The 10,558-nt window shown below is 48.8% G+C and overlaps 2 protein-coding genes across 2 annotated transcripts; one reads left to right on the top strand and one right to left on the bottom strand.

The window, feature by feature from the left end:
• The first annotated feature begins 869 nt into the window (after positions 1–869).
• On the top strand, positions 870–8,056 carry LOC117147820 (maestro heat-like repeat-containing protein family member 1). Its single transcript, XM_033314873.1, has 9 exons — positions 870–1,178; positions 2,346–2,523; positions 2,587–5,018; positions 5,076–5,721; positions 5,784–6,258; positions 6,315–6,518; positions 6,583–7,473; positions 7,536–7,638; positions 7,700–8,056. Exons 1-9 carry the CDS (start codon positions 1,022–1,024, stop codon positions 7,840–7,842), a joined length of 5,229 nt encoding a protein of 1,742 aa, XP_033170764.1. The 5' UTR covers positions 870–1,021; the 3' UTR covers positions 7,843–8,056.
• Positions 8,057–8,315: 259 nt separating this feature from the next.
• LOC117147824 (aladin) lies at positions 8,316–10,528 on the bottom strand. The gene is made up of 5 exons (XM_033314880.1): positions 10,043–10,528; positions 9,698–9,982; positions 9,264–9,640; positions 8,530–9,027; positions 8,316–8,462 (listed from the first exon to the last, which is right to left on the bottom strand). Exons 1-4 carry the CDS (start codon positions 10,438–10,440, stop codon positions 8,687–8,689), a joined length of 1,401 nt encoding a protein of 466 aa, XP_033170771.1. The 5' UTR covers positions 10,441–10,528; the 3' UTR covers positions 8,316–8,462; positions 8,530–8,686.
• Between the last annotated feature and the right edge of the window lie 30 nt (positions 10,529–10,558).

Here is a 10,558-nt window from a genome sequence, read left to right as displayed (position 1 = left end):
GTTGCTAGCGCAAAGAAAACAAGGATTCCAAATGACATGTGTTCTTTTTAGCGAAGGAAAGGCGTGATAAGAGACTATCATTGGGCCATATTTTGTGGTTCAGCCTTGGTTTGTGGTCGAAATACTGATATCGAATTAAAATAACAACGCAGAGGCCTTACCATTTTAAAAAGTGTTTATTTTAAATTTACCTCCGACTTATCACATAGAAGGGAAATAGTTCTTATCGCTGGGAATATAGCGTGAGAAGAACGTCAGCTTATCTGCGAGGCAGAAATTGCGAGAAAATCATATGGCTATGCTATTTAATTTCAAAAGAGCTCATGTGATTTAAATTTATTTTAGCCATTTCAATTGCTCTTGAATACTTTCAAAACTATCCCAAAAACGTTGTTTCGTCTAATTTTCTATTAGTTTGCTGTACTACCTGTTTAATTCAATTTAAAATACTTAAATAGAATCAGCAGTTATCATTACTTGTTACTTAATTGCTAATTCCGTATAATGAAACGAGACGCATAACTATTATTTATACACAGAAGATTTGAATTTCATTTTCATAGCCAATTGATGCCCTTCTATGGTTTGCGCCACCACTGAACAGCGAGGACACACGCAATGATTGGAAGCCCTGCTAATCCCTGGCGTCGATAAAAACGTACTAAAATTGCCACTAAATTGCAACAGCGAGGACATACGCCGTGGTTGGAAGCCCTGCTAGTCCAGGGCGTTGATAAAACGTACTAAAATTGCCACCGCCGCCTATGGCTTGCGCCACCACTGTACAGCGAGGACACACACCATGGCATGGCGATGATAAAAACGTACTAAATTTGCCACAGCCGTTTTTCCGCAATGTAAGTGCAGCCACCCGTTTTAAACACAAACAATTTCGCAACGCAGTGAATCTGTTGTTTTTCCGAGTTTTTCCGCGATCGCGAAGTGCGCGTTAGAGTTAATCGCTGTCTGAAATCCCGTTAAGCTGGAGAAGTGGAAGAGAACGCGCAATTCCACCAAGAAGATGGACGGGCGAGGGGTTGGCGGCGGCGGTGGTGGTGCTGCCACAGGGGGAGGATCCACCAACAACAAATCAGCTGCTGGAAATAGCGCCGCCACTGGAAATGCCGATGCATCTACCGCCGCAGCGGCGCCCGTTGATAAGCCAACGATTCTGGAAGGTAAGCAAACGAAAATGCAAATGAAAATGAAAACAAAGGGAACACTGCCTAATCCCATAGATAAAGACACAGATAAAGATAAAGATGGGCCCTTAGAAAGCACACACGCACACATAAGCACAAGTGCTGAGAGCGCTTTAGCGTGAAATGGGCGTTTTGGCCGCCACCACCCCACCCACTCCAATTGGGATTTGTGATTAGCGCAGCGCAGCGCAGTCTTTTGTCCCGTTCTAAAAATAGAACTACGCATTAGGCACAACGCACACATGAGCGCCCAAAAGTAACGGGGAATCCTTTGAGCGAAAGGGAGAGCAGCTAAATAACTCTATTTTCGTATCTATGTACGTGTACGTATTATGGGGACCTGTTGAGTGTGTGAAGCCCTAAAAAAAGCATCTACAACAACGAGTTTATGAGAATGACAAATCAATACAACAACATTTCACAATTACACCCACAAATTGCACTCAATATGATTTGATTAATCATCTGCATGCGTGTGTGAGTGTGCTTTTTTTTTTTGTTTTACAGCTAATTGTTGGAATAAGAACAAAAATAACATTGCATTGCGAAAAGTCCTCTAAAGTATCGCTAGTCCAGTTCAATTCGACTTTTGTATCTCTGGGATGACGTGTATTTTTGACCAATCCCTATCAGCTGATTCCAGCATTATTTCGTTTGGTTTTTGCCATTTTCTGGCCTATTTCATTTCATTGATAGATGGTTATATGATGTGAAGCTCTTTAATTTATGCGAATGTGTCAGACAATTTGAATTCTTATCAGAATGTAAGTACTGAAAGTGCGCACAGTTATGCTCAATCAAATAGGGGTATTCGTATTTCAATGTTTTAAAATGGCTCATATAATGTAATTCGAAATCAACATATCATCATCCATGTAAATCCGTGAATCAATGTTTTTTGTGCCACTTCTGCTACCCTTGCAGTTTGTTCACTTATGTAAATACGGCTCTAGTGTTAACTTGACTTTGATCTAGTTACTCGTGTTACTGAGTGCAGTCCATTGTTCTGCTATTTGCTAGCACTAACTAAAATTAGTTACTTATTTTAGCTTTGACTTAACTAAAACCATATAAATTTTAGATTATATTCCATATGATATGATTTAAGAAACCAAATTTAAAACATTTCTTGCCCATTTGCAGGCGTTCTCCACAACATCTTCGATGGGCTGATGGACAAGGAGGAGCAGGTGCGGATTGCCATGCAGCAGGCGATCGTGAAAATCTTAGAGACCCATCCGGAGCGGGCTGCAGAGATCCTCAGCGAGCATCGATCGCAGCAGCCCAAGATGACCGATCAAACAGTGGCCATGTTGTTGGAGTAAGTTTCCCTAGGGGATCAGCAATGAACAGCTTCTCTAATCCGTTCCTTTCCATATTTCAGCTGCATTCGTCGCGTGGTGGGTGCGGAAACTCCTCTGCCGCCGGCTGCCAATCAGAAACTTATTGCTCTGGCACTGCAGGAACTCACCAAGAATCCCGAGCACGTGCCCCTCATACAGAATCCCGCCCAGCGCATCCTGGTAGCCATCGGACGGAGCAGCCCAGAGAGTTGTGAGCAGGTGATGGACGCGCTCCAGGAGAAGGGAACAAGTACAGAAGGTGTGGCTCACTTCATGCTAATGCAGTGCCTCGGTCTGCTGGCCACTGAGAATCCGGCAGGGGTGGTGCCCCACATAAAGGCCATATTGAGCCGTAGTCAGCCACATCTAGTCGGGATACGGCAGGATCACATCAAGCAGGCACATGCCTATGCCATCGGTAGATTCAGTGAGGCTCTACTGGAGGAGAGCGGCAAGAAGGAGGAGGAGAACTGCTCCACGGAGATCAGTGTGGCCTACGATGTGCTCTTCAATCAATGGCTGCACTCGCGGGAGCCAAAGGTTTGCGTGGAGATACTGCAGGCCCTGTCCAGCATGTATCCACTGCTGCCAAAGGACCGGATTCAGGATCAGGCCGCCCGATTGGTTCCCCAGATCCTGGCGCTCTACCGACGCAGTGTGGACAGGAATGCCGTGACGCAGTTCCTCTGCTCCGTGTTGAAAACGAATCTGGCCCTGAATGCCACAGTCTTGGATGGCATAATTGACGTGTTGGTCAATCATTTGTTCGACCTGGTCTGCGTTTATCCGGACTATGAGAAACCGCAGACGGTGAAGGGTCACTACGAGGTGCTGCGTTGCTTCCACCTTCTGGCCGGTCATCATCCCTACTCCACGCGCATTATGGACACCCTGCTGATCCATTTGCGGAACAATAGCGAACGCGAGAGGATGAAGTCCCTGCTAATACTCACGCACCTACTCAACTCCTGTGCAGCGAATATAGAAAACCGGATTCCAGCCACCATTGAGTGCCTGAAGCAACTGATCCTCAGCGAAAGGGGGATCAAAATGAAGCTAACGCTGCTAAAAACCATTGTGGCTCTCGCCCAAAAGTCCCACATACGGGACAAGGAGTTTGTGTGGTTCGTGGTGAGGCACAGTTGCCGATACTCAAAGCCGAGTCAGGAGCACGGCAGCCAGGAGGAGCACGCCAATCTGGTGCTGAGCTGTGAGAACACCCTGTATATGCTGGCCTCCACGGTGGGCACCTTGGATGAGTTGCTCAAGAGGGAGCTGTTGAACTACTTGATCCTACTGGACTACACGGATATTTGCGGGAATCTCGCCAAGTGCCTGGCCAGTTTGTTTGCCAAATCTCCACACATAGAGTACGATATTGCGGGAGACGATGCCGTCACGGAGCAAGCCACACCGGAGAGTATGGGCGCTGCTGGCGAAGATCGCAGTGTGATCAAGCGCGGAAAGGTTATGGTCCCTGGAGCCGAGACGATTTACGCAAGATGTCTGGCACTCCTGGGCAATCAGCATTGCATTAAACGATGCTCGAATATTCTGAGTTTTCTGCGTTACTACCATCCTCAGGTGAATCCCGCCCTGGAGGAGCTGTGGGAACGAAAGATACCCGATCTCCTGTTGCAAATCAATAGGGAGAGTGCCTATCGCCAGCTACTTCACGATTTTGTGCTGGAAACGAATGAATTTCTGGGCGGATTGGATGAGAACTTTGCGCAACGGCTGGCCAGTAAGTTGGCGGACCAGATGTACTTGTACCCCATGCAACTACCCCCCTCCGAGTGGCAATTGCCTGACCTCAGTGCCGAGCGAGGCATGCTGCTGCAGGCGGTGGCTCTCACCCTCCTCCAGGTGACCGATGTGGCCTGCATCCACACCAAGATCGATCTCATTGTGACAACTGCCAGGCAAGAAAGATTGGACAAGCACGTTAAGCATGCGGACTACGAAAAGCGCATTGAACCCTGTGCCAGAGCCTTGGGCTACATTTCCCGCCAACACTTGGGGCATCTGATCAAAAAGCTGACCGAACTGGCCCAAGTCGGTGGGCGAAAGCACTCCACCGGTTTCTTTAGCAATCTCCACTTCATCAAGGATACCCACAAGGAGCTAGAGAACTACAAGAGCAACCTGCTCGTCGTCAAGGCTTTTGGTCGCATCATGGACGAAGCCGATCCGTTACAATCCATTCAACACCTGGACGAAGATGACACATTGCTGGGCTTCCTCATCCAACAGCTGGCCGTGCACAAGGACCAAACAATCATGTCGGCTATCCTGCAGACGCTGCTCAGCATCTGCAACCAGTTGATAGCCACCAAGGAGCAGTTGCCGGCTCCTCTGCGTCATCGAAAGCAGATCATGGAGACGGTCTTCAACATTCCCATCGAGGCGCCCTTCCACGACCTTCCCCTTCTGCCCACCATTCTCAAGCTGGGCACGGACTTTATACGTATAGGTAAGGAACTTCTATTAACTAGATGAAAATCTATCTTAATCCTTTCATTATATGTAGGTGGACCCGATACCGAAGAGTGTGTGGACGGCGGGGTGATCTTCGAGATCGCGTGCCGCAACTTCTTCGGCTGTGCCCAGCAGCTCAAGATGAAGTTCGACTCTCAGGAGGAGGATGAGCGCAACAGCTTCCTGGCAAAACATCTTAATGAATCGCTGCCGCAGTTGAATGCGCTGGTGAGGGCCATCGTTGAACTGGACGCTTCGCCGGCCACGCTGGATCTGATTATTGGCATCCTAGAGGGCTGGACAAGGGATCGCAACTCCGAGGTGCGAATCTGTGCTAGCCACGTGTTCAACAACACCCTCGATGTCTACATCAAGTCCATGAAAATTGGCTGCGAGGCCCCGTCGAAGTTCAATCAGACTGGTCAGATGCTAGGCAAGATTGTGCCCAGGTGCATCGATTCGAATGGCACGGTGCGGCAGGTGTCCGTGGAGATCCTGCAGAAGACGCTGGAGATCGCGTGCATCTACGAAACCCTGACGATAGCCAGCATCGACAGCACTGCCGACTGGCTGAAGGAGATCGAGGCCATCAAGGAGCACATAATCACCGACGAGCCCAAGCAAATCTACAATCTGGCCGGCGACATCGCCAAGATTATTGCACTGCGTATCTCCAGCTTTCAGTACCTGCAGTTCTGGTAAGGATTAGTCCGACCTACATTTGTGCGTATATATGTAACCTGTTTAAATCTCTTTACAGCAAAACTCTACTTCATTCGCTGCGGGATCCTGAGCAGAGTTCCACCATAGGCGCCAGTGTTGTGCTCAAGTTCTTTATCCAGCTGAAGGGTTCTGAGCTGTTCCACGCCATTCCCGACCTGGTTCGCGACAGTTTGTTGGCGTTGCAGGTATGCGAGGTGCCCAGGGCGAAGTCCGGAGTGCTCAAAGCTCTGGTGGCGCTCACCAAGCACCATCCCAAGTTGGTGTGTGCGGAAATGCTGTCGCAGCCGCTGCCGTACGACGCCAATCTGGTGGAGTACTGGCACCTAGTGTGCAACGACCCGGAGTTGACGGGCCTCACGCTGGACAACTTCCTGCAGCTGCTAAGTGGTGCTTCCCTCCAGGAAGGCGGTCAGGAGGCATATCTTTCCGAACGCCAGAAATTAGCCAGCGGACAGCCGTTTGCCATTTTCTGCGCTCTGCACGAGATGCTGCCGTGCAAGGATATCAAGGGGGTGAGTACTTGAAGGGATTCCGTTGCATTTTCACACTAATGGCTTTCTCTTTTTAGCAACTGGAAACAAGGTTTGCGGACATGTTCTGCATGCTGCTCACTTCGCTGAGCAGCTACACCAACTTGGCTGCACCGAATCCTGTGAACAATGCCTCTCTAAGTCCCAACCAGACGCAATCGGGCAAAACTAAATTCGGTTTCGTGCCCAACAAGGAGCTGATCAAGCTCAATCCCTGCCAAATAGCACTGGAAACTTTTCAGGTCGGTTCCAACACCATAAAATACTCTATAATCCTCTATAATAGCCTATTGCCTTAATTTGTAGGCCTTCCTGACCAATCTAGAAATGGAGCAAATTGCCAGCGTGCTGACTGTGAATACGCAACTAGCGAGCAGCGCGGATTGGCACAACTACATCGAATTGCTGACACCGATGGCCATCGGTCTGGGTCAACAGCTGCAGCTGGGAAGTCCGCAGATGAGGCAACTGGTCAACTCGCTGAGCAAATATGTGGCTTCACCATACGATGGTCAAAGAGTGGCCGCCGTAGGTCTTTTCTCACGATTGGTGCCACTGAAACCCACCGGTGAGCTAGCTGCGTCCATACTGCTCCACCTCGGAGCCGCGCTATCCGATCCCAATGCGGTGGTGCGAGGTCTCAGCATCCAGGGCATGGGTTACGTGGGCCAGTTGGGAGAAAAGGAGGCGAAGCGCTACTCGGAAACTGCCATTGGTGCTCTGTTGAAGGGAGTCGACGACCCGGTGGGCGATTGCCTAATCAACATTCCGCTGGAGAGCATGCGCGGTCTGTCTGGAATACTGCGAGCATTGCCCAGCGAGCGGGTGGAGTCATTCCACGTCTCCCTCGCCATCCGGATTCGACCGTTCCTCGGCAACTATGCGCTGGAGATGCGAGAGGCGGCCATCCAACTGTTTGGCGACATATGCGAGGGCAAGCACGATGACGGTAGCAGTTCACCCACATCCTCGATGGAGGCATTGAGAGAGCAGCTCATCGCCAATCTCTTCCCGTTGCTACTGCATCTCAGCGAGAGCGAAGTGGCTATTGCCTCGGCCTGTCGCGGAACACTGCAGCGGGTTTGTCGTCTCCTAACAGCTCCAAGGGTTGTGGAGATGGCGGATCGGCAGTTGGGCGAGGAACGAGGTCACCAGCTCAACTACAGCAGCTTTGTGCTGGAATTTGTCAAGACAATAGTGAGTTTATAATGTTGTCAACGGGACAAAACAGTATTTCTAACATCCATTTATTCTTTTAGGCACTGGAGCTGACGGATCACATCCAGGACTTCATCGATTCGTGCCTGCCGCAGTTGCGTAGTCAGTGGCCCGAGGTGCGAGGCAGTGCAGCCATCGTAATTGGTAAGTGTTCGGGTGATCCCCAAGAATCCTTGAAGTAAATTCAATCGTTCTCCTTGCCTAGGCATCCTGCACAACTTCCTCAGCGAGAGAAACGTCCAAACGGAGACTGTGGCCAGCAAGATTGCCGTGCTGCTCAAGGACGAACAGGCGCTGGTGCGGATGAGGGCAGCCACCGCTCTGGGTTACTTTTTTGGGGACATCTAGAGCATCCAGGGGACCAACTCGATTAATTAGATGTGCAGTTTTGTTGTGTGTGTGTTTGTAAATTATGACTTAGTATTGCTCCAAGTGTGATCCCTTTGCCTCAGCAATCGTTCCCTTATTATGTTTGATATTTAACTCTTTGTTTTGTTATGTAATCGAAAGTCACGTTATATACTATACTATCTGTATACACACAGCATTATTTATATATTTATATCCATGTTTATGCGGAGCGTTTTGCAGCTTTAAGACAGTTGGAAGTTATAGGAACTCGTATTCGGCAGAAGACTATGTTACGGACAATAATTACTTCATATTATACTGAGTCTATTCGAAATTACCTCGGCTTTTTGAGGTTCATAAAAATGAAAGAAAAACTACTATGATTCCACAGCAAATGTGATTCTATACATTCTGTTTATTGTATTCCATTAAGGAAGTGGTATTTTATTAAAAATATTAATAAATCCTTATAAACGTAATCAGATATTTTATTTCATTCTTTATATAAATTGCAAACAATTGTTAAACCAATTTTAAGAAAAAATTAATTAGGGATTGTTCTCGAATTGATTCAATTACCTTAAAGGTGTAAAACGCTTTGTACATTTCAATCGAATCTGTAAAAAAGAGATAAATATAGGGGTGTGGCAATGGAACTGTTTGCTTGTAAAAGGCAATAATTACCTGCCACAGTACAGCCACAGGCTCACTCCTTTGGATTTATCTCAATCCCCTACCATTGTTGGATACCAAATTAGGCTTAACCTGTTTAACTGTGTATTAACGCTTACAAAAACCAAATCAAATAATTTATTACAATGAAAAACACTAAGCTTTAAGATCAGTCGAAGGCATAGTACTGGATGCGGCCCGACGACCAGGCGATCGTCAGCACGGAGCGATCGTTATCCTCGTAGAGTGGCTGGAAGCAGATGAAGTTCGGGTGCTCCGCCGCCGTCTCGCCGCTCAGATAGTAAGCCGCTGAGATCTGCAGATCGAATTTCTGTATGAAGGTGCGGAAGACGGCGATGCAGTTGGTCGCCTTGAATGTGACCACCAGGTAGTTGCCATGCGGATCCCAAGCAAGCTGCTGGGCGGGACCACCTACAAGCGTGCGATTTGCATCAATGCTGCAAGCATTTAGATCTGCAATGGGCAGGATTTCCTTCTCATCCGCCGAAGCTGCAAGGGGATACAAAAACGGAATAAGTGAAAAATCAACTAGTAAACTGGTGCCGGTTTTTGTTTTTGTAGTCAGCATTATACAGGCGGTCTGTAAGCTGCAAGAGCCGCCAACCTGTTCCTGACTGTTTTGATCTGGGGCAGCCCCAAATCGCACCCTTGTATCTGACCACCATTTCAGTTCAGACACTGGGAGCAGACTGCCCTGAATTCGTACTTAAAGCTTCCGTACTTACAGGATAGCAGACTCTGTTGAACGAACTGCAGGCGGTAGAGAATCGGTTCGGCACTGCTGACGAAGAGCAGGAAGCGACCGCAGGGCGACCAACAGGCTGTTTGGACATAGCCTCCGGGACCGCACACCCATCGCTCGGTGGTCCATTGCTGGTGGCAGTTCCACACGCGGAACACCCGATCCACGGTGGCTGCGAACAGCCAGTCGTTATCCGGCGACCACTTCAGCAGTGAGCCCGGCGGACCCAGACGCTTTAGTGGGTGCATCATTCCGGTGTCCGGCTGCCAGATAATGATGGAACGATCTCCTATGGACGCGGTGGCCAAGTGGGTGCCATCCTTGTTCCACTGCATCGAGGTTAATGGCAGATTGTTGGGGCTAAAAGGGAAAATAAGTTATGTATTTATCAACTAACGATCAACTTTCAATACTGACTATTGAAAAATCTGGCTGGGTGCATTTGTGCGTCCCAAGTGCAAAGTGTTGTCCACTTCCCAGAAACAAAGACCCTGCCGACAACCTATCACGATCTCGGAAGCGCAGAGTGGACGCCACGCCATGCAGGTGATCTGCGTTTGGGAAGGACTCTTTAAAACAGTGGCAGTGGCCGCGCTGGAACTCTTTGTGTAGATGCGCACCACATCGTCTACACCGGCTACGGCTAAGCAAAAGAAGTGTTGATTCCAGGCAAGATAGCGCACATCGCTGTTGAGCCAATCCCTGAATGAATGGGACAGAAAGGTTTAGGTATTATTGGTCAGTTGTCTGCGCCCTACCCACCTGGTCTCCACGAACTGAGCAATACGTTCTGCACTAAGCTGCTGGGTGTGCGGGAGGATCCTCAGGCCGGTGGCTAGACCCAGAAATTGTGCGATTAAATCACCCGCTTGGGCAATAAGCGGTGCCTGCTCCCTAGTCTTTGGGCTGCGTGCCTCCTCCAGCGTCTTCCAGAATCCGCCATTAAAGAAGCTGCGAGCTATGCGCTTTAGGACACCCTCATTCACAAACACGAAGCTCTGTCCGGCGTAGTATCGCTGACCAGCCGGATTAGCCAGAAGTTCGCTGTTCAGGTTTATTTGCGGATAGCGTTCCAGCTCTGGGATGTGATTGTGCCGCAGCGCCAGATCCGGCAGCGTGGAGAACGGCGGACACTGTTTAAGGTTGCTCAGGGCCGCCATAATAACAGACTATTCACATTCAATTCAGTTCAGTTGAAAAAAATATGCCAACGAAATACAAAGAAAAAACCGCGCGGTTATTAGAGGTGAGAAAAATCCCACAATGCCAGTAATTATT

Source organism: Drosophila mauritiana, chromosome X, assembly GCF_004382145.1.
Source record: "Drosophila mauritiana strain mau12 chromosome X, ASM438214v1, whole genome shotgun sequence".
Classification (NCBI taxonomy): Eukaryota; Metazoa; Arthropoda; class Insecta; order Diptera; family Drosophilidae; genus Drosophila; species Drosophila mauritiana.
The sequence above is the reverse complement of the archived record's forward strand: the minus strand, read 5'-3'. Positions and strand labels throughout refer to the sequence as shown.